Source organism: Sinocyclocheilus anshuiensis, unplaced genomic scaffold (assembly GCF_001515605.1).
Source record: "Sinocyclocheilus anshuiensis isolate Anshui unplaced genomic scaffold, SAMN03320099.WGS_v1.1 scaffold394, whole genome shotgun sequence".
In the NCBI taxonomy this organism is placed as follows: Eukaryota; Metazoa; Chordata; class Actinopteri; order Cypriniformes; family Cyprinidae; genus Sinocyclocheilus; species Sinocyclocheilus anshuiensis.
Window position 1 is genome coordinate 168,386 of NW_015542343.1, and position 25,074 is coordinate 193,459.

At 33.5% G+C, this 25,074-nt stretch overlaps 1 protein-coding gene across 1 annotated transcript in view; it reads right to left on the reverse strand.

Moving 5' to 3' along the window:
• Positions 1–4,895: 4,895 nt before the first annotated feature.
• mospd2 (motile sperm domain containing 2) overlaps positions 4,896–25,074 on the reverse strand; it is a 22,574-nt gene continuing 2,395 nt past the window's right edge. The window contains exons 4-14 of the mRNA XM_016489781.1: positions 24,546–24,632; positions 23,331–23,485; positions 21,619–21,637; positions 21,396–21,520; positions 18,997–19,170; positions 12,377–12,492; positions 10,120–10,213; positions 9,196–9,292; positions 8,227–8,356; positions 7,101–7,200; positions 4,896–5,265 (exon numbers count right to left, since the gene is read on the reverse strand). Coding sequence (XP_016345267.1) covers positions 5,134–5,265; positions 7,101–7,200; positions 8,227–8,356; positions 9,196–9,292; positions 10,120–10,213; positions 12,377–12,492; positions 18,997–19,170; positions 21,396–21,520; positions 21,619–21,637; positions 23,331–23,485; positions 24,546–24,632 — 1,229 coding nt within the window. The 3' untranslated portion in view covers positions 4,896–5,133. The remainder of the gene's footprint in view (positions 5,266–7,100; positions 7,201–8,226; positions 8,357–9,195; positions 9,293–10,119; positions 10,214–12,376; positions 12,493–18,996; positions 19,171–21,395; positions 21,521–21,618; positions 21,638–23,330; positions 23,486–24,545; positions 24,633–25,074) is intronic.

The window sequence follows — 25,074 nt, forward strand, 5'->3', positions numbered from 1 at the left end:
TGTGAGAGAGAGATTGTGTGTGTGTGTGTGTGTGTATGTGTGAGAGAAATTGTGTGTGTGTGTGAGAGAAATTGTGTGTGTGTGTGAGAGAGAGAGCGAGAGAGAGATAGAGTGTGTGTGAGAGAGAGAGAGAGAGTGTGTGTGTGTGTGAGAGAGAGAGAGAGAGAGAGAGAGAGAGAGAGAGAGTGAGTGAGTGAGTGTGTGTGTGTTTGTGTGTATGTGAGTGAGTGAGTGAGTGAGTGTGTGTGTGTCTGTGTGTGAGTGAGTGAGTGTGATATTATGATCAAAGAAACAAACTATGATTTACGCTTTTAAAAACAAAAATCACCTTTTTAACCTTTTTTAGTGTAAACAAACATGAATTGTTATATTATGGTACAAAAAACAAACTAATATGATTTACAGTTAAAAAGTTAAAAAAAAAACATTTCACTGTGATATGATAAAATTAATATGATCGATACACTTTTAAAAACAAACTTTTTAAACATGTTTAATATTGTCTTTTTTAAGTAATTTCTTTTACATATGTTTATATAGTTTTTATTGATTTCTATCTCTTTTAGTTACTTTAGTACATCAAGTTAAACTAAATTATTTTATTTAAGTTATTCTATGCCAAGTAATAAAACAATTTTTTTTTTTATGTTTTAATTTTAGTTTTAGTTACAATAACCCTGGTGTAAACCATATGAGTTGGTTTCTTTCTTTTATTCATGACACTGGCTTGATGTTAATTTTTATCACATTTATAGAACATAAAAGGCATCTCATATGAATTCAGAACGACCATCATATAGGATTGATCTGGTATTTATCATTTTTTTTACATAACCAAATATCATGTCCAAATCTCTTCACCCCCAACTAGAAATACACTAAAACAATACACAATAAGTCACTTTGAATAAAAGCAGAAATGTAAATCTATACACAAGGCTTGAGTGACTAAACCAGCAGCAGTAAGACAATAAAAGACACTGATGTCCAGTAAATATGGACAGTTTTCCTGCAGAGGACGCAGGGGTGAGTTTGTCACGGATCCGCTCCTGGATTTGCCTCCTGCTGCTCGATCAGCACCTGAAGCAGCTAATCAAGGGCTTTTGATTGAGATGAACTGAACCTGCTGTCTGACCAGAAAAACAGCACACAACAGATTTGTTTGGCACTTCAGCACACGACCTTAAAACCGCAGCGTGGTAACACAAACACAGTGAGTAGCTAACTAACCCATCTATATATTCATCAAGATGCATTCAATTGATCAAAAGTGACTGTACAGACATGTGTAATGTTACAAAATAATTCCATTTCAAATAAATGCTGTTCTTTTGAACTTTCTGTTCATCTGTGAATCCTGAAAAATAAAATGCATCACAGTTTCCGCAAAAATATTGTGCAGCACGACTGTTTTCAACACTGATGATAATCAGAAATGTTTCTTATATATCAGCATATTATACTGATTTCTGAAGATCATGTGACACTGAAGACTGCAGTAATGATGCTGAAAATACAGCTGCGCATCACAGAAATACATTACATTTGAACAGATATTCACATAGACAACAGCTGTTTTAATTTTTTATAATATTTCACATTTTTTACTGTATTTCTGATCAAATAAAAGCAGAAGTGTGTGTGTATCCAGTTCCAGATATTGAGTGTTTCTGTCTGTACAGATGTGAATCATCAGCCCATGTGTGACGCTGATCCTACAGGAAGTAGCTCCTCTCAGCTCTTCCACTTCCTGTTTCCTCATCCACTCATGCACATCTACATGTGAGTGTTTACTCTCTGTTCAGAGATACTGAAGCATTTTTCTAGCATAAACTGTCAAATAATGAACGCATATGTGATAATATAACACAGTAACGTTACTTCAGTTTTAAAGAGAATAACGTTCAGGGATTTTAGCATGTAAGTGTGTGGGTTTACTCATGTCTGTGAAGCTCCTGCGGGGAACTACAGATCATGTACAAGAATTAATAATATTCAGTTTAATTCCAAATATGATTTGCAAATGTATTTTAAATCTAAGGTCAATAAAAAAAAAAACTCTCAAATCAGCTGGTAATATTTCATTCGTATGTCACATAGCTGTTTTATTTATGCCTTGGAAATTATATGACATAAGTTTATATATATATATATATATAAAACGGATATTTTATATATATTTTATTTCAAGTATAAATTTTTTTTTTTTAATTGGTTTTAGTTTACTACATTTTCTGTGCCGTTGCTAGGATTCTTATTTCAGTGTAAGATTGTTGGATTATTTTTTTTAAAGCGCAAATCATATAATTTTTTATTATGTATATTATAGTATTACAGTATATGTGACCCTGGAGCACAAAACCAGTCATAAGGGTCAGTTTTTTTAAACTGAGATTTATACATCATCAATGTTTACATGTGATTTTTTTGTTTGTTTTAAGTGTAAATAATTAGTTTGTTTAATTGATCACAACATTACAATGATTTACACTTGTACATCGAAGTAGTTTCTTTTAGCATAGCATGAGCATATTAAACAGATCAAGGTGCTGAACACTGCTGTGTGTGTGATGCTCCTCTGCAGCAGCAGGTGTCAGTGTGAGACCAACACAACACACAAGACAAAATACATCTGATCTAATGTTACAGAATGCTCCTATGACTACAGAGAGCAAGCTAGCTCTCAGAAACATTAGGCTTATTACAAATATTTCTGAAATCCCGATCGCATTTTATTAGCAGATTTATTAGCAGAAAAACACACTGATTCCAGGGTTATTATACAAACTCAAACTAAAACCGTAATAAAGGAAATATTTCTCATTTTCATTTAGTTTAACTTGAAATACTAAAATGACTAAAACTAAAAGTGAAATAAAAAAAACTATATAGACATTAAAAAAAAACGAATAACAATGACAAAAGCCCCAAAATTACTAAAATTAACTAATATAAGTTAATGTGTGTGCATTTATGCATATCCCAAAACATTACTAAAAACTAAAACAGCATCTCAAAGACCCTAAAATAACATTGTGTCAAATCCCACTTGATCCAGAGATTTCCCTTGAATCGAGTGTAAGTGAAAGCATAAACGTGTGTGATAAATGAGTGTGTGTGTGTGTGTGTGTGTGAGGTTGATCTGTGGGTTCAGAGCATCAGGATCGTTTGATTTGAGCAGACGTCTCTGAGTCTCTCAGGATCTATCTTTACGTTTCATAAAACCGATAAAGGAAAAAAAAAAACTTTTCATGAATCAAGTAATTGGTTTCTAGTTACCTTTTTATTTACATTAAATGTTAAGGAAAAAACAACAATTCAATAATGGATCATTTGAGAAAAAAAAGAATGAAAGTGGTTTCTAGCGACATTCCTATTTGTGTTAAATGTTAAGCCAAAAAAAGAAAAGAAAAAGGTATTTCATAAAAGGATCATTTGGGAAGAAAAAAACAAAACAAAACATTAATAAAAAAATTGGTTTGTGGAAACATTATTTACTTTAATTTATTTACGTTAAAACAAACAATCTTAATATATAAATACTGCATAATTTTATAATTTTTTTTTGATGCTTTAAAAATCAACTTTTTTTTCAGTTAGTTACCAAGGCAACATTTCTCATTTTTGTTTAGTTTAACTTGATTTACTAAAATAATTAAAACTGAAATAAAAATGAATAAAAACTATAATTTTTTTTTTAATAATGAAAACGAATAAAAATGACAACACAAATACTAAAAATTAGAATGAAAATGAAAACTGAAAAAAAAATATATATAAATATATATATATTAATAAAAACTATAATAATATAACGTGTTTCTGTATCTAAAGTGTCAAACCTTAATTTATTCTTTTTATGTTATAAGCCAGTTCCCTCTTAAATGGCAAATTTTAAGAAATTGAAGATGTTGCTAATGAGAATCCCGTCACGTTAATACAAAAGATTTATGATTTTTAGTTTTGATCAAAGTTATTAAATCAACGAAATAATAAATTCAATCACTATTTGTCATTGTTATTCATCCCATGATGTTACAATACTTGAGCCCCGTTGTGCCCCTAAAACAGACCGATTTCAGACGCTGGTTTTTTGGCTGCACATGTTGGTTTGATCTATATTTATCTGCTGGGCTTGAGTGAGTCATCAGTGTGTGATTGTGTGTTAAAGAGACATTTGTGATCCGTCTTCACACTCATCTTCATCTCACACGCGTGACGAGATTGTGTTATATCATGACAATATTTCCTAATCCTGCTCGACACGATGCATCCGTCCATAATGAAACACAAACCACTGTGCAACACAAAGCAAATAAAAACACAATTAAAGGAACAGTTCACCCAATTTGTCCTCACTCTCAGGTCATCCAAGATTAGGATGAGTTTGTTTCTTCATCAGGTTTGTAGAAATGTAGCATTGCATCAGTGTCTCTGCAGTGAATGGGTGCCATCAGAATGAGAGTCCAAACAGCTGATAAAAACATCACGATAATCCACAAGAAATAACTCCAGTCCATCAGTTAACATCTGGAGAAGACAAAAGCTGAAACTAATCCAGCATTGACGTTTTTAACAGCTGTTTGTACTCTCATTCTGACGGCACCCATTCACTGCAGAGCATCCATTGCTGAGACACTGATGCAATGCTACATTTCTCAGAATCTGATGAAGAAACAAACTCATCCTGATCTGGGATGATGTTGAATCGACCAATCACAACATATTTAATGTTTAAAGCAGTGATTTTTACCTCAAGTAAGGCATAAAAAAAGCACATGCTTTGCAATTTATTCCAAACTAGTTAACTGTAATTAGTTTTTGTACTAACAGATCACGCTAAAGGAGATTGTCATTTGCAATAAAAAAAAAAGCACACAGTGATGCATAGCAAAAGTGTCATTTTTATTGATCACACGTTCATACTTTTATAAAATACTATATATAATATTAAAATCAGACTGAGTTAATTACATTTGCATGATCTTAAGAACTCTACACAATCTTTATAAATTACAGTGTGGTGTATTTCTGATAAAACCGCATGATTCAGCTCGTAGCTTGTCTGTTTGGACGGCTCTGCGTGATAATGTCTCTGGGTTTGACAGCGAAGCGGTGCACCGTCTGTGAGCTTCAGGACGTCCAGAGCGAGTATGCAGCGAGGGCCAATAGAAACCACACCATGAGCACAAGAACCTTCTGCGTCCACAGACACGAGTCCAGCTTCTGCTCCAGACGCGAGTTACTCGCCATCACACGCATCAGCTGATGACAGATGCACGAGAAGATTCACGTTTCAGAAAGACGTGCATTAATCAATCATACACAATAAGGTGAATTTAGGGCTGCTGATTAATCACAGTACACCGAGGCCTGGTTTCACAGACAGGGCTTAGACTAAAACGAGATTAGGCCATAGTTCAATCGGGACATTTAAGTCATTTTTATAAACATGCCTTAGAAAAAAAACATTACTGGTGTGCATGAGACAAAACAAAGGCATTGATATATTTTAAGTCTTTCAGTTGAAACCGCTCAGAATTACATTTTAGTCCGGGACTAGGCTTAAGCTTTGTCTGTGAAACCGGGGGTAGAACAGTAACGTTTTGGATTTACGGAAATTTTCTTTAAATATGCAAATGAGGCTGATTTAATTAAATGTGACCCTGGAGCACAAAACCAGTCATAAGGGTCAATTTTGTGAAATTGAGGTTTATTAATTGATCGGACAATATTTGGTCGAGATGCAACTATTTGAAAATCTGGAATCTGAGGGTGCAAAAAAATCTAAATATTGAGAAAATCATCTTTAAAGTTGTCCAAATGAAGTTCTTAGCAATGCATATTACTAATCAGAAATTAAGTTTTGATATATTTACAGTAGGAAATTTACAAAATATCTTCATGGAACATGATCTTTATTTAATATCCTAATGATTTTTGGCATAAAAGAAAAATTAATAATTTTGACCCATACAATGTATTGTTGGCTATCGCTACAAATATACCCCAGCGACTTAACACTGCTTTTGTGCTCCAGGGTCACATATATATATATGCACTAATTTGCATGCATTTCCAGAAGATAATTCTGAACATTTCATACAGCCAGGTTCAAAATTCTTGCTTGATTTTGTTGACATACTAAGGGTTTTGGATTTCTCTCTTTCATCACTCTATAATTCAGAAAATTATGGAAGCTTGTTTCTACCACGAAATAAAAACAATTTTTTTTTCTTTTTTTAAATCTCAACTCTGACTTGTTTTTCCTCACAATTATGAGTTTATATCTCACAGTTGAGACTTTTCTTTCTCAGAATTGCACGAAAAAAGCCAGAATTGTGAGATTGAGAAGTGTTACCTTTTTTTAGTTTTAGTTTTTATTTTGTGCCATAAATAAGCTTCCGTAGAAAATGCTGCCAACAGCTAGAAAACAAAAAACAAACAAAAAAAACATTTTCACCATGTTTTTAGGAATAAAATCTTGTAAATCAGTGTGAATAATATATGAACAAACCATACAGCAGTAAAAATCTTCAGTGTATATATACAGGAATAAAACTGTAAAGGTTGGTGAGTGTAAGTGCTGCTTGAGAAAATAGCCTTTAAAGACATGTATTGTAACAAATCTACAGACGCAAATAGATAAAGTGCAATAAAATAACTTCAATACTTTTTTTTTTTTTTTTAACTTCCACAGGAAAAAAACTCAATTGTGAGTATAACTCGATTCTAAGAAAAAAAGCCTAAATTTGAATTATGAGAAAAAAAATAGAAACTTGCAATTATGAGAAAAAAAACATCAGAATTGTGAGATCAAAAAAAAAACAAAAAAAACCTTTTTTTATATTTCATCTTTAGTTATTTCAGAAATATGCTTCCATAATTTATGGCGTGATAAAAAGAGAAATCCAGAGCCGCCTCTGTAAAAACCTTCAATATGTCAAAATCAAACAAGAATTTTGAACCTGGCTTTATCCAATGTTCAGAAAGTGCAATAAAATAAACCCTTAAAAATGCATTTTGAAAGTTTTCAAATCTCAAACCTGAGCAGTGCATAAAGAATCCATGTTTTTGTCTCGGAGTGAACAGTGTCTCACCGTGCTCTGCAGGTCCTGATGCTCGTTGCTCGCCGCTGACGGACTCTCAGACCAGTTGCTCAGAATAGACTTTGGGCTCTCGAGGAGGAGACAGCGCAGCCTGAGGAAACAACGGCTGATTAGTGTCAGATAATACCAGCTCAATCTCGTCTCAAACGCTCAGAGAGTCAGTCATCAGACGCCTGTCGACTTCTTTCACATCTCCGAGTCGAAGCCTTCGCTTCTGTGATCCGCTTGCCTTTCAAACGCTGTTTCTCAACTGCGTTTATCGTTTCGGAGTGAAGCGTGGCACTGTGTTCAATTACACACGAGCAGCTCGTTATTCAGGGAACTTTAATGTACTTTAACGTTTGGGAAGCACAGCATGCTTGTAATGAAGCGATTATCAACAATCCTCCATGTGGCTTTCTGTCAAAATAAAATTCAATGGCTTCACATGAAAATCAAGAAATAAATATTTGTAGTGTAACTTTACAGTTATAATGGAAAAAAACTATTTTCTTAAACTTATTTTACATTGATGTATTACACTAGTAATGCTTCTTGTTTTGTAATTTCTATTTTTAATAATGTGGTTATATTTTTCCTAAATCTTATTTTACATTAAAATATAACAATAATATTTTTGTAATTCTTATTTAATAAATATGAGTAATTCACTAATAATGAGGTTCTTACATTTTTCTTTAAATATTTTATTTTACAGTTAAATTATAACCAGAATATTTATTGTTTTATTTTGTAATTTTTATATATTTAATAATAATAATAATAATAGTAGTAATAAAAATAATAATGGAATTATATTTTCTCATACCTTTTTCTTTTTTATATTTGTATTTACTACTAGTACTACTACTAATATTAATTATTTTATAATAACATGGTTTTATTTTTATTATTATTGTATAGCCATATTGATATATAATCACAAAATTTTGGCCCAATTGTGCAGCCTTACAAACAAGCAGAGCAAACCTGGAATTTATTTTTTAACTGCATTATCAGAAAAATTGCAATTAGATTTTCTGGATTTGTTTGTGAAAACATTCATATGCAGATTTTGCGCTGTATTCGTGAGCGAGCCGGTGTTCCCAGAATGCAGCGGGTGTGTGACAGACGTCACCTGTGCTCCATGACTTTGGCTTTAGAAACCTCCTTCCAGAACTGAGCGAGCTCTGAGACGCCGGCTCCGCCGCTGCTCTCCATCTCTGCTGCCATGACCAGAAACCTGTCCTGAGGAGACGCCTGGAACCCTGCAACACACACACACACAAACACATATAATACATGCCAAAATACAGGGATTCACAAACCTTGCTGTCAGCCGAAACCCTTAAACACAAAAAAAAAAAAATTATGTAGTTTAAAATAGTTTATGTTAGGCCATTGTAGCCTAAACATTTGTGTGTAATACATTTTATGTAGAATCAAATAAAATCTTTCTTTCTAAAGCTACAATTTGTATTGTCTACTTGATACTTTCTCATTTAACCCAAAAATAGCTTTAAATAATGTTTTGGGAGTATTTTCACAGCCAAATTTAATTTGCGATTAATTCGATTAATTAATCGACACCTCATGTAATTAATTAGATTTAAAATTTTAATCGACTGACAGCCCCTAATATATACTGTATATATGAGAGGGGGGGGGGTAGTTTGTTTGCGTTTGCCCTCGTTTCCTCGCTTTCCTTAGCTTTTAAATAGCTCCGTGCACATTTTACTTTCACTTTCAAATTAGCGGCAATTCGGCGTCGATTCAATTCAAGCAACAACAAAATAAAAGTTCTGTGAGTTTGATGTTGTATTAACAAAACGAATAAAAATACACCGTGCTATATGCCTAATATAAAATAACAAATTACTAAAGGCTACACAAAGGTATACAAAATTGAAAATCAGCAAACACTGTGAAACCAAACAAATAAGAAAAATAGAACGTAATAAAAATAGAAAGCTTGGAGGCACGGCATACACATGGATGTCAAATAAAATAACTAAAAGTCTATCGCAGCAACCCGAATGGTCACATGACATGTAAACAGACAAATTTTTCAAATATTTGTAGTAAGTGAGATCTGGCTGCTCTTTACCTCCATGAAGTGAAACCACGATGTCCACGCTGGCTCCGTGCTCACAGCTGCTGTTACTGGGCTTCACGCGGTACTTCTCTGGAGCCGTCGTTCGGACCTGAACACACAAAAACATGATCAAACACTGTAGAGACCAACCACACCAGCTCCTGTCATTACAACTGATTTGTAGTGAGATTTAAGACAAAAAACATGGACGCAGAATCCAATCATGGAAATGGAATTTACAGAATAACATGGAATTTTGGTAAATAAATTTCCGCTTAAATAAAAGTAGGGCTGTAAGAAGCTCAAAGGACTTCACTGCAACCTGCCAAACTAAAAGAAGAGAAGAATTTGAGAAAAAATAAAACCAGTTTCACAGGGCCCTAAAAATATATATTTGTTTGTTAAACTTTTGATAAATCATTGTTAAATGGTACGCGTTTCATGATTTTAATTAATTAGATACTTTTTGATTACTGAAATTTTATTTAACCAAAATTCAGAAAAACTAAACTGAGAAAAAAGGAATCTAGGACAAAAAAAAAAAAGTTTTAATAAAACATGTATTCAAAACAAAAAGCCAAAAAACTAAAAACCTGAATCCAGAAAAAAAAAAAAGAAAAGAAAAAAAAAATCCAGAACTATTTATTCAAAACAAAAAGCCAAAAAAAGAAAAAAATGAATCCAGAAAAAAAAAATGTAAAAAATAAAATAAAATAAAATTGGGGGGGAAAAATACAACGGAATTTGGGACAAAATAAAACTTCTTTCATAGGGCTTATGCATTAGGACTTGGCAAACACCAATAAAAACAGACTGTTAAATTAGTGAGACACCTGCAGATGAGGCTGAAAATCGATTTTCTTTTAGTTCTAAAGTATTTCATTCAAGTCATAGACTGCAGCTTTATTCAGCATGCGTGATCTGCTGACGTCTCACCTTAAAGGCCACGTGGTTTTTGGTGACGTTGTTGAGGATGATCAAACACTTCTTCTCTGATTCTTTAGCACCGAATCGGAGCTCTTCTGATGGACTGAAACACAACACCGCACACGCGTGATTATCAAGATCACATCCACAACTCTCTCACTAACAGATTACTGCAATATCACTGAGTGATGTTCACACAACAGAAAACACATTACATCAGATCCTGTGACTCTAAACATCAATGTGTGTGCATACGGGAGATAGAGCTAAAAAAAATATGTTCATCTCCATATTTATGCGTTGGCTCTGAAATACAGGATTCATCATTTTAATCAAAAGTCTTCGTAATAAAGTAGATTCAAAATGCCTCATGTTAGAAATAAAATGCAGTAAAAATCTAGTTCACAATGCATGTTTTAACATTTTTCTATATATTTTTTTATTTATATTTTTGTAACACTTTACAGTAAGGTCTCATTTGTTAGCATTAATAAATGCATCAATTAATGAGAACTAACAATGAACCAGTATTATTTTAGTGTTATTTATATACCATTATAGTTTTTGTTAATATTTAGATTTTTTTATTATTGTATTTATTATATTTAATACTTAATTTTTAGTATTTTTTTGTGCAGGCTTACAAAAAGCAAACTGCATTTTTATTTTTATTCGTTCTAATTTATCTTTATTTCAGTTTTAGTTTTATTTCCAGTGAGTATTTTTAGTTTTTTAACTTTATTTATTAATTATTTCAGTTAGTTGCCAAGGCAGTTAAAGTTTTTCATTTAATATTTATTTTACTTTATTCAAGCCTTTAATTATTTCAATTAAGAAAATTGTTTTAAATAGTAACAATATATTAGCATTTATTCACTTTCATTAATGCTCTATTTGTTCATCGTTTTAGTTCACAGTGCATTAATAACTTTGATTTTAAAAATGTAATGTTGAAATTAAGAAGTTAGCATTGGTTATTCTTAGATCTTAAGTAATGTAGTTAAATGAAATCATATTGTAAAGCGTTACCATTTTTATTTATATGCACCAATTTAACAATCATAAACAGCAATATATATTCTGAAAACATTTTGATATGAAAACTGACACATGGAGACTAAACATTGGGAGATGACGCAAATGAATCATTGTTCCAAAGTTCTGAACTGATTCACTGAATTGCACAGTATGAACTGAATCATGAAAATGAATCATCACACATTTAATAAACATTCAATATCTCAGCCAGCTCTAATAGGCACATGTATTGTTATTGTATATTTATTTGGCATGAATCATGTGCTGCATGAACCGCAGTCGGCCTCAAATAACATCCATATCCAAAATATTGTGCAGCACGACTGTTTTCAACATTGATAATAATCAGAAATGTTTCTTGAGCAACAGATCAGCATATTATACTGATTTCTGAAGATCATGTGACACTGAAGACTGGAGTAATGATGCTGAAAATACAGCTGCGCATCACAGAAATATATTACAGTTTAACAGATATTCACACAGAAAACAGCTAGTTTACATTGTAATAATTTCACAATTTTTACTGTATTTTTGATCAAATAAACGCAGCCTTGCTGAGCAGAAGTTCGTCAATTCATTAATTATTTTGACCAGTAAATGTATTCATACCATATAGTTGTCGAATGTGTTTTTGCGATACCATTAATATCCAATTAGTTATGGTTTTATGTCGATCAAGTTCCAAATAAAAATAGAAAAACAATTCAATTAGAGAAAGCATCTTTCATTTGCAAAATATTTAATTGACTGAATTATACACATACAAAAATTACCCGAGTGTTCAGTTTCATATACAATAAAATCCCAAATCAATGTATTTAACCCATAAACAAACACAATTAATGTAAACTAATTGAATTCATTTAATGTTCAGAGATGATTGAATAGTTTCTCATAGTTTGATTCATTTCTGTGAATCGGTTCAAACTGTCCGACTCACTGAATCAATTCAAAACTCTGATTCAACATCACTTAGAAATGTTCACTGAAGTCTCCATGCATAACTTTTCATATTTAGTAAGTATCTGAAGGCAAATATTGCTGTTTATGACTGTGCATTAGCATATTGGTGCATGTAATTGAAAGCAATGTAGTATGATACTTCCTTTAGCGAAAAAGTATGAAAAAAGCGTGTGCGCCTTTTGAACTAGATCTTGGCTGTATTTCACTGACGCAGCACCGCTCGCATTCATCGAGTCCATCAAACGCGAGTGCAGTGATTTACCTGATGTGCAGTAATGTGCCCATGAATGTGGTGGTAGGTTTTCTAGCTCCTCTCAGTCGTCCAGGATCTCCTCTGTCCAGATCTTCTGACTTCTGACCGTCTTCAAGGAAATTCACCTGCAAAACACATCACAGAACATCACGATGGCACTTTTGCAATAGAAAAGCATGACATCAGGTCTGATTTTGTGCTCACAATCCCTTTCAAATGCTCCAATATCAACAAACTGATACATGCAGGGTAGACTGAATGTTGCATGAACGTTGCTGCACAAAAATTGACATTTTAAGATTAACAACATGCATGATAAAAAATGCAATAAATAGGAAAGCACGGCATCAGGTCCGATTTTGTGCTCACAAACCTGTTCAAATGATAAAATATCGACACAAATACCACAAGAGCGTTGCGTGAACATTGTATGAAATTAAGAGTAATAACCTGTACGACAAATTAATTGCAATAAATAGAAATGCACTACATGAGGTCTAATTTTGTGCTGATGAACCTGCTCGATTGCTCCAATATTGATAAACTAATACCATAAAGCACAGAATGAACGTCGCGTGAATGCTGCATAAACATCGCTGCTCAAAAAAGGAGATATTTTCAGATTGACAAACAGGAAAGCACAACATCAGGTCTGATTATGTGCTCACGAACCCGTTTAAATGCTCCAAAATCAACGAACTGATAAATGCAGCGTAGAAAGAAAGTTGCGTGAACGTGGTTGCACATAAAAATTGAGATTTTTAAGATTAACAACCTGTATGACAAATGATTGCAAAAAATGGGAAAGTACAACACGAGGCATCATTCTGTGGTTATGAACCAGTTCAAATGTTCCAATATAGACGAGCTGATGCCACACAGCATAGAAAGAACGCTGCATGAACGTTGTATGAACGTTGCAGCACAAAAATAAAAATAACATTTAAAGATTAACAACTTCTACGATAAATTAAATTGCAATAAAGAACAGAAGAAGAACTGTAACAAGGTTTTTGAAGATGATAAAACCAAAAAAGCAACTGGACTTCGTTTGTTTTCAATGAGAATTGGCTGTTTTATGGTGACTGAAATGCAACAAAGTCAAGCAGGCCTCAACTATATATGAATTAGCAGCAACCAATGGGATCGATGGCATCAAAAATGGGGAAGAAAATCAGAACAAAGAGTCAATGTGAACACATGAATAAACACTGAAACCATCAGGTTGTGATTTCCCATTTTAACCATCGCAGGAACTTTTACCCACTTTATTCAGTCGCAAACCGCCAAAACACACGTGGAAACGAAACGAAAACTGCTGAACACACGCTTTCTTTGTGCTCGTGCTGCGGAAGTGGAAACAAAGTTGAAGCGAAACTCTGGCGCAACCGAACACGTGCTGGAAAAAAGAGGGAGAGGATGTGGGTCAGGGGTCAAGGTCAAAGGTCACGGCGTCGTTACAGTCGACAAAAACGGCCTTATAATGTGTTCATTAATTAAAGAGGCAGGTTCGATTTGAAATGTTCTGGACTTTATTCAAAGTTCGATTGAAAATGTCAATTAAACAGCTGAAAAATCACAGTTTTGAACCAGATTACATGAAATGTTCTTCACATACGATTACATTTTACAGTATGTCAGTCAATCATTAGTGTCTATTCATTAGTTAATTGATCATTAGTGATGAAACGATTTACATTGCATTATATATCCATCTTTGACAAGCATACAGTAATGAATCACAGCACTGATCAGAACAAACACCGTTTTTCTTTTTCAAAATCAAATGATCAAATAATAAGACAAACTTGTTTATCAAATGTAAATGTGGAAAAACTTCATTTTGGTGGAGTGTTAGAGCAAAACCGAAACGATTCAATAGTGGGTCTATATAAACAACTCACAATTTCAGAGTGTTATTGAAAATGTCATAATGCTGATCATATGACAGTGGTCTACATTAGTTCCTCTGTACGCTCTCAGGACTCCTACACACTAGAAGAAGAAGAAGTAGCTCAGATTGTGCATTACATCAAACTGGATCAGCCTGAAACCAGCCGCATTTCTGAACGCACTGCTTAGTGTATGTTGTAGCAAGAGTTAAAAGTCATGCAAACCCCAGCGTATCTTCTATACTGCCTTGGAATCAATGGATTCAATTGACCAATTATGGCTCTTTAAAGGAATAGCTCACCTAAAAATGAAAATTAGTTGAAATTGTGCTCACTCTCACGCCATCCGAGATGTAGATGAGTTTGTTTCTTCATCAGGTTTGGAGAAATGTAGCATTGCATCAGTGTCTCAGCAATGGATGCTCTGCAGTGAATGGGTGCCGTCAGAATGAGAGTCCAAACAGCTGATAAAAACATCACAATAATCATGCAATGCTACATTTCTCCAAATCTGATGAAGAAACACTCATCCTTATCTTAATTATTTTAGCACTTTTGAACTGACGTACAACTCATTAAATCAAATCTTTGCTGTGTGTATCTTTAACTACACGCACTGAACAATAAGTAACTACACTGTCATAGTCTCTCAAGCCTTAAAATGATCATTCATCCAAAAAATAAAATTGTCATTTACTCACCCTCATATCGTTCCAAACCTGTGACTCTCTCTTCTTTTAAACACATATTTTGAATAACTCCGAGGTCTACACAACATTTGCTTTCATTATATGAACGATAACAACAGAAAGTTCTTTTGTGTTCCGATATTTTGTGATATTATAACAAAATATTGGATTCAATCTTTTTATCTTTCGATTAGCACACGTTTTGGATTTCTTTTCAGAACCGACTGATTATAAATCTTATTAAGCTGAGCTTATGCACCTCAGTTTTAGAGTGAAAAAACCTTATTTGTGGATTATTTTGGCTCGAAAAAGGAGTAGCATGAGTTCAGATCAGTGAGGCCTACAATCAATAAGTGCCAAAAAGAAACACACAACCTGTGCTAATTGAAAGAAAACAAGTTAATAAAAAGATTGAATACAATATGTGACCCTGGAGCACAAAACCAGTCTTAAGTCGCTGGGGTATATTTGTAGCAATAGCCAACAATACATTGTATCCATTTTTCTTTTATGCCAAAAATCATTAGGATATTAAGTAAAGATCATGTTCCATGAAGATATTTTGTAAATTTCATACCGTAAATATATCAAAACTTAATTTTGATTAGTAATATGCATTGCTAAGAACTTATGGAAAGCTAATTTATTCAGCTTTCAGATGATGCATAAACCTCAATAAAAAAAAAATTGTCGTCCAGGGTCACATATTTGGTGATAATTTATAGAGGTCGACCGATGTATCAGTTTTGCCGATTAATCGGCACCGATAGTTGATTGCTGGAACTATCGGTTATCGGCAAAAATCCATGCCGATAGTTTTCCGGGTTGCGTCCGTTGCTGGAACGGCTGAGAAGGGTCTGCTGTCATTACACAGTTCGAGAGCGGCCAACCTAGCTATCGGTATCGGCAAAATCCACTATCGGTCGACCTCAATTACCATAATGATAGATGTATAATCAATTATTTGTAGGCCGATCCTTTTTGACCAGGAAACACCAAACGTGTAACAAGGTGGGAAAAATCTCTAAAAAAAGTTAAAGTATCAAATTTTTTGGGCAAAGTTGTTTTACCCTGTGCGAGCAAAGTCAGTAAGTTTCAGTCCGATGCAATAACATTAACTAGCATTTTCAGGAAAAAGAAAATCCTGTCCAGGTCAAAATGACCCAACATGAGGGTTCATTCAGACTCAAATCTCAGATAAAATAGTTTCTTTTGATTCAATAGCGGTGCAGGAAACTCTCAGTATTTTTATACGGTTTATCTGAACACACTGGAGGAATGCAGACGCTCAAGAACCGGTTCTAGATTCCCAACAACAGTGTTCTCTAGTGTGCAAGAGCCCTGAGGAGTTTGACACAATAACAACACAACGATAATAATCAAATAAAACTGCTAATATAACGTCTTTGATTGATCAGATCTAATACACCCCGTAACCAGACGGTGATTTGTTAAAAATATCAATCAAATATGCATTAAAATCATATGAAATGCCACTGAAACTGGGAAAAGTAGATGAAGCGTCTCGTTCGGTGCTGTTGAAATGGGATGGACACATGGGATGAATCTGGTTTGGCTCTGGAAACTGCAGGCACTTGAGGTTGTAGAAGCATCTACAATGTCTTACCAGTCCTTGTTTTAAGACAGACAGAGAGGGACATGAGAAAAACATGCACGAAGAACAGCGAGCACAGCTGTGAGTTTCTCCCATTCATTTTCTCCATAGAAGATTCTTCAGTAAAACCACGAATCAAATCAACCAGATGAATCGCATTTAAAACTCTGATTTGAATCAGTTTGCTCTGTAGAGAATGAATGGGATTTTTATTCAACTCGACTGATGCACTCGATGGCGACCGCACATTGGAAAAGGATCTCTGGATCCCAAATGAAAGCCTTCAAGCACTTCGTCTCATGCCTAATCATCATGCTGAGCGTTTGAGAGTCACATGATGAATCAGAGCGAACCATGAGACGCTCATGAGTTCATCATCATAATTAGCGCGTCTAACATCAATCAACACAAACACTGTGAGACGCCTTATTAGTTGATGAGATCAGAGATGAGAGTGACGATGACCCTTAACAGCACAATGCAGGTTAATCCAAGTTAAACTAAACGAAAATGAGAAATGTTGCCTTGGAAACTAGCTGAAATATAACACACACACACACACACACACATATATATATATATATATAATAAAATAAAATTAGTGATATTTTTTTTGTAAGTAACAATTAAAAAAAAATTATTGTAGTTAACTATAATAATCCTGTCGTGATTTTAATTTGAGCATTAAATTTCCTAAAGATTGTTGCTTGTTTTGTTTGAGTACATTGTACACAAATTTTAAATAAAACACAGATTACCGGACCGTTTTACAAAGAAAAAATACTATTTGCTATTTGCTATTTGTCTTTGCACTTAAAATTTCACATTTAATTAAATATGTTACTATTTCTTTAAAACAATTTTCACAAATAATTATTAATTTATTACATTGTTACACTAAATTGAGAAATGTTGCCTTGGAAACTAGCTGAAATAAATTAAATTACGTTTTTTATATTTGATTTCATTTCAGTTAATGTTTATTTTATTTTACGTAATAAAAATGTTGTTTTATGGTTTTAGTTTTATGAATATTGTGGTGATTTTAATTTGAGCATTACATGTCCTAAAGATTGTTGCTTGTTTTATGAGTACATTATACACGAGTTTTAAATAAAACAAAGATTACTGGACTATGTTTTATAAATACAAAATACTATTTGCTATTTGAGTCTTTGCATTTAAAATTTCACATTTAATTAAATGTTACTATTTCTTTAAAACAATTTTCACAAATAATTACAAAATAAATCTTACATCAAATGTTCAGTGTATGAAAGTGTTCAAACAGATGTTTATTATTTTTTATTTCAGTTTTAGTTGTAGTTATTTATTTTATTGCATTGTTACACTAACAGAAAATGAGAAATGCTGCCTTGGAAACTAGCTGAAATAAAATATTTAATTTCACGTTTATTTTATTTTAAGTAATAAAAAATGTTGTTTTATGGTTTTAGTTTTATGAATATTGTGGTGATTTTAATTTTAGCATTAAATTTAATTCTTTCTACTAAAAAAAATTCACGTTTAATTAAAGTATTTACAAAATGAATATTCAAAATTTTCAGTGTATGAAAGTGTTCAGACAGATTTAGTTTTAATCGCGTCTCTCATTTCAAGTTCAGTAGAAAAGTTGTGCTGGCAAGTTTGATTCATTTCTGTGAATCAGTTCAAACTGTCTGGTTCAGTGAATCAGTTAAATATATGAAATGATTCCTTTGCATCATCATTCAGAAATGTTCACTGAACTCTGTCATTGCTCATGTTTGAGTAAATATACATGGGTAAATACTGTTGTTTATCATTGTACATTTATCATCAAAGATAGTTTTTGTATTTTTCTTCTAGAACTATCAGCCAGCTCTAGTCTTTGCTAGAACTCTATTCACCTGACGTTACTCTGATCACATAATGATTATCATCTCACTAATAAAGAGGCCAAAAGAGAGCAAAAGAGATCACAGGGAAAGAGGAGCTTCAGTACAAAGAATGTCACTACAGCAAAAGCTTTGAGGTGCAGCATCAGCATGCTTTGATTTCAAATCACAATGGTCAAAGAATATTGATTCAGAAGCTCAAATGCACAGTCAAAAGTACTATAATTATTCACAAAATGCATTGATTCCAAAGTAAGAAAATAATCATTGTTGGAAACCAAGAATGAGCAGTAACTCGAGTTACAGGTGTAGAGGAGTTAATCTCGCAAAAACATGTCCGGGTCACATTTCAAAATCAAAAGAAAGAAAATATTTTGCAAAGGGAAAATTAAGACTTTCCAGGATCATTCATATTTTTGCAATTACAAATGCATTGTTAAAGATTTAGCAAAATATAATTTCTTTAGATTTTTGGGGAAACGTGACCTGGATTTGTGAACAAGGAAACGTAGATTAGACAGAACGCAGCGTATGAACAAGAAGAAATGTGGTATACCTTCTTGGGTTTGATTGATTGCTCAGAATTGAAACTGGATTCGAGAGTCTCTTTGGACTCGGATTCAATATCCTTGATGTCACTCTCATCTTCGCTGACGATTGGACCGTTTTCACAGATTGGAGACTGGAAGTCATCATCCGGGAGAGGCGGATAGCTGTATTTGAATTGGTCCTGTCACAAAAAAACAAAAGAATATGAACAAATCTTTGCAATCCTGCAATTTATTATATTTTTGTTCTGTATTACATTTATTATTTGAAAAATTTGAATCTTGACATGGTCACTGTTGTAATTGGAGGAGAACAAACTGGAGTAATTTCCCAAAAATCAGAATTACATTGAAATATATAGCACAACTAAGCACAATAAGCTCTTTAACCCATAGCATCAACATCACATGCTGTGAGATACTAAGTCAGGTTTGTGTTGCCAGGCAAGATTTATGTTTCTAGATTCAAAAGTTACAATCATACAAAGTCTTATTTTGAGCTGATGGTGGCGCTAGAGGGTTTTAGGCAGACACCCTAAAGTTGGTGCAATTAATGGTTAGACACTTAGCAATAAATGTGCCAAATTTCACACCATTTCTCCACACGGTTCTTGGTGTTTCAACATTAGACAAAGCAAAATTCACAATCAATTTTGCAGTTACAATCATACAAAAAGCTATAGTTTGAACTGATGGTGGTGCTAGAGGATTTTAGGCAGAGACCCTAAAATTAGAGAGACTAATGCTCAGACCCTTTGCAATAAATGTGCCAAATTTCATGATGTTCTTCCAAATAGTTTTTGGGGTTTCAACACAATATATATTGCTGATGATGCAACATAAAGCTCAAAGAAATCGAGATACTACCACGATCAACGCACAGAAATGTAGCAAGGACATCGGTAAAGTAGTCAGGGGTTCAAACGTAATTTTACAAAGCAGCGAGAATACTTTTTGTGCGCAAAGAAAACAATAATAACATAATTTATTCAACAATTCTTCTCCCCGAATTACCGTCTTCCGCCATTTTGGAGAGTACCCCAGAACGTAATCAGCATTGTTTACGTTCAGCATGCGCGTGCTTTCTACTGAACGTAAACAACGCTGATTACTACGATTCACTCAACTCACGATTCAGTTCGATTTATGATTTTACGATTCGATTTTCTCACAATTTTTTTTTTGTTTACAAAATGAGATTGAAGACACATTATACAGTAAATGAAAAGGTGTCCTTTTATCCTTTTATTAGGCTATTGCTGCACGCTTCTTTGTGAAATTGAAATATAGAAAACTTAATAGAAATTTTAAAACAAATCCCAAATCAAATAAATAAGTTACACAAATAAAATAAATCTCTTCATATGAACAAACTAAGGCTTTGTCTGTGCTCTTTCCATTTAAAATTAGAGGAAACCACTGCATTTTAAACATCGTCCAAACGAATATGCTGCATGCACGCAACATGAGCAGTTTTTAATCTAAATTAGATTGTATAATTTCGAAATTTAAAGCAAAAACAGAATGGTTTGACTTCAGTTTTGTGAAACTATACATAAAACATATCTGAAGGAAACAGCAGACGAGCTGAATGAGACACAGATTCACTCTCGGACAGCAGGTGGCGCTTATGAACAGCAATGATAGTGTTTCTTTGGTTACCGCTGTAAACAAAGCAGAGCTGCGCATATGAACTCTACTTTAATATGCATCGTTCAGAGGCAAGATGAAAATAAAATGCCATCTAAACTTTCCTAAAGACAGTCAGTTCCCCTCAGAGATACATTCTCCCACCCCCAATTGTATCGCGATTTTTTTGGCATCTCAACCGATTTGATTCGTCACATATTTGAATCGATTTTCAACCTCGGCCAGCAGGTGGCGCTTATGAACAGCAATGATAGTGTTTCTTTGGTTACCGCTGTAAACAAAGCAGAGCTGCGCTTATGAACTCTACTTTAATATGCATCGTTCAGAGGCAAGATGAAAATAAAATGCCATCTAAACTTTTCTAAAGACAGTCAGTTCCCCTCAGAGATGCATTCTCCCACCCCCAATTGTATCGCGATTTTTTTGGCATCTCAACCGATTTGATTCGTCACATATTTGAATCGATTTTCAACCGGCTCGCGGTTCATTGTTACATCCCTACTGATTATGTTAATTACATTCTGGGTTACTCTCCAAAATGGCGGAAGATTGTAACTCTGGAAGAAGAACTGCTGAATAAATTATTATTGTTTTCTTTGCGCACAAAGTATTCTCGTAGCTTCGTAAAATTACGGTTGAACCCCTGATGGCATTTTAGTTTAAATATATCTGATCAAAGTACATCTATTTAATTTATCTTATTTAAACTCCAAGCCATATTTAATTAAAAACAAGTAACTCTCTTATTTGTACGTACCGTTCCTCCCATGTGTGGTGGAAGGTGCTCGGGGCCGACATACGTCTGGATGTCACTCTTGGTGACAAACTTGAGCTTACTGATGGCTTCGGGGCCCAGCCACGTCTTCACTATCTTCCAGGCAGCTGCCACACAGAAGAAACAGTTATGACAAATAAACTGCTTGGACCACACATCATTACAAAGATCCGTTTAGACTTCTCATGAGCCAATCACAACTTACCATTCATGATCCAAGGCATCTCATATATATAATATGTATATGTGTGTGTGTGTATGGTATGTATAGATATTATTTATATATTGTATTGAAATGTTTTGCGTATAAATGTGTTTATACTATATATACATATATATACACATACATATATATTTATATGTATATTTATGTTATTGTTTATTTAGTACTGTACTGAATATGCTATTTCACATAACAGATGAGAAACTCTCAGAAGAACTTCAAGGCAAGCCTCACTCTCCGTATATACTCCATATACTCCACAGGACAAAATAATAACTGAATTTATAAAAATGACCTCATTCAAAAGTTTACATACCCTTGAATATTAATATTATTTGTCGTTTCCAGGATGATCCACAACTGTTTTTATATTTTGTGATAGTTGTTCATGAGTCCCTCGTTGGTCCTGAGCAGTTCAACTGTCTGCTGTTCTTCAGAAAAACCCTCCAGCTCCTGCACATTCTTTGGTTTTCCAGCATCTTCTGCATATTTGAAATATGCAATATTTTAATATTCTGCATATTGAATTTTCACACTGAGGACAATTGAGGGAGTCATGCATAACTATTACAAAAGGTGAAAACATGTACTGATGCTCAAGAAAGCCACACAATGCATTAAGAGACGGTGGATGTAAACCATTTTAATTGGATGATCAGGGTGAATTGTACTTATTTTGTCTTCTGGGAAACATGTAAGTATTTATGTAGCTTCTGAAGTCCAGTTCAGAAGCTACATAAATACTTACATGTTTCCCAGAAGACGAAATAAGTATTTACCCTGATCATGCTGTTCAAAAGTTTACACCCCCTGTCTCTTAATGCATTGTGTGGCCTTCCTGAGCATCAGTAAATGTTTTCACCTTTTGTAATAGTTATGCATGAGCCCCTCAATTGTCCTCAGTGTTAAAAGATGGATTTCAAAATCATACAATGTTGGAAAGGGTTCAAATATGCAGAAGATGCTGGAAAACCAAAGAATGTGCAGGAGCTGGAGGGTTTTTCTGAAGAACAGCAGACAGTTGAACTGCTCAGGACCAACGAGGGACTCATGAACAACTATCACAAAATATAAAAACAGTTGTGGATCATCCTGGAAATGACAAATAGTATTAATATTCAAGGGTATGTAAACTTTTGAATGAGGTCATTTGTATAAATTCAGTTATTATTTTGTCTTGTGGAGTATATGTAAACATTATGTGAAATAGCATATTCAGGACAGTACTAAATAAAAAATAACATGCAATTTTCATGATCCCTCTTATTTTGTTTCAATTATTAACATTTTGCACATTCTGCAAGGGGTATGTAAACTTATGAGCACAACTGTGTGTGTGTGTGTGTATATATATAGTATTAAAATGTTATATAAAATATTTAACTATTACACATATACAATTATATAATATACATTTAAAATGGTTAATTTAATATATTAATATTAATATACATAAAATTTAATATTACATATTTATAATCAACCCAGTGAATAAAATGCATCCAAAAGAGACAAACTGCCTTTCATTTAATTATTTTCAGTATAACTTGCACAGGAGAATCACAGTTTGACATTTCTATTATCAAACAATATCAGCCGTTGATTACATAGCATTGTCAACCAGTTAGTATTGAATGTTTTAGACCGAACTTGAGCAACATTTATAAGCATGCGGAGTAAAGCAAAGAACTTACTATATTACTGATTCCAGACTCAGACATATCGAACACGACCGTCAGCGGCATCCCAGGCTCACGTTTGGCGTAGCGCTCCAACCAGAACGCCACATACCGCTTCTTATCCAATATCATCTTGGCATCTTTAACGTGGAGCTTCACTCTGAACCAGACTGCATTTGAAATACACAGACAGAAAGAGCTGCAGATGGAGGGATATCATTCTTTGATTCTTCAGGGGAAATTCAGCGCAAGCGAAAATCACTATAGCATAGTACTATACTTCATTTAGACTAGAATTGAACGATACAGCTAAAGAATGTTGTTTTCAGCATCTCGGTTTACAGTAAATCACATGTGTGCTGTGAGTTTAACATACATTTGGGGAATGCAACGTATGCCAGTTATGCTTTATTTTCACATTTGCATAATATCCAACGTTTTTGAAGACAGATAATTACAGAATTTCACTGGATTTATCATGTGTTTGAAATCCTGCTGTGACAGAAACTGCAGTTTTCCAGCAACAAAAAAAAATTACTATATAAAAAAATGACTAAATAAATAAGTAAACTTAAATAAATATACTATTAGGGTTGCAAAAAGGTGGAAAATTTCCAGTAAATTTTGGAAACATTCTAAGATTTTTTGGAATATTCCAGGGATTTTTGGAAATTTACCGGAAATTTTCCACCCCTTTGCAACCCTAATTACTATCCAAATTATAAATAAATTAACTATATCAAATAATTTACATACTTTTTATGAAATAAATAAATTTGATAAATTAATTAAATTTTGCAGTGCATTTGTTTTACAATAGTAATATTAATGTCTTAGAGGTAATAATAATTATTATTATAAATTGTATAAAATTATTTAAATTTGTAATATATATGTATACACACACTAATTTATTAATACTGTTTTTATATTCAAAATGTACTTCTATTGATGTATTTTTTTTCTGATCTGGTTTAAAAAAATTTTTTTTTTTGTTTTTTTTGTTTCTTTCCAATCAGAGGAACCATTATTTTAAACAAAGTCACTGTAGTCGAGTACAGTATACTAAAAATTATGGTAAAATCAGTAAAAATATATATTTTTCATAATCAAGACATGTTTCCACGCTGCTTTCACTAAATGAGCACTATTAAAAGCATGTATTATTGCTATTAAATTACACATTGAACTATAGTTTTAACATGCGAGGGACATTTTAACTCCACCTACAGAGTTTATTTCCTTCTTTGTCGTATCCGTGAAGGAAAACCGCACCGCTCTCAAACATCCATCCGGGAATACTGCTCTCTGTGAGGTCTACAGGAAGAAGAAAACTAAAATAAAATAGCACTCATTCATCACATTTTCTTCCTGAATCATCACAACAGTATCAGCTAGCATCTCCGTGAACGAACGTCACGCTTTCCTTCAGAAACTGATGACACATTTGATGAGAGAAGCTCAGCACTGACTCGGTTTGCTTTGGAGGCCATGAAAGTTATTTTAAAGCTCTTCTGTTGAACACATCAGCTGGAATGATTGAATTAACACACTGAAGCTTGTGAGGATGAATCACAGACAAGAGGAGGATTATAACAACATACAATAAAGCTCTTCATTAGAAAGTAGAGCTCAGGAATCATTTCTCTGGAGCACAAAGCCTTTCTTATAAACCGCTATGATCTGTTGGTCAGTCAATGAAAGCTTTAATTCTTTATAACTGTGAAACACAAATTATGCACTATTTATCCGTGAATAA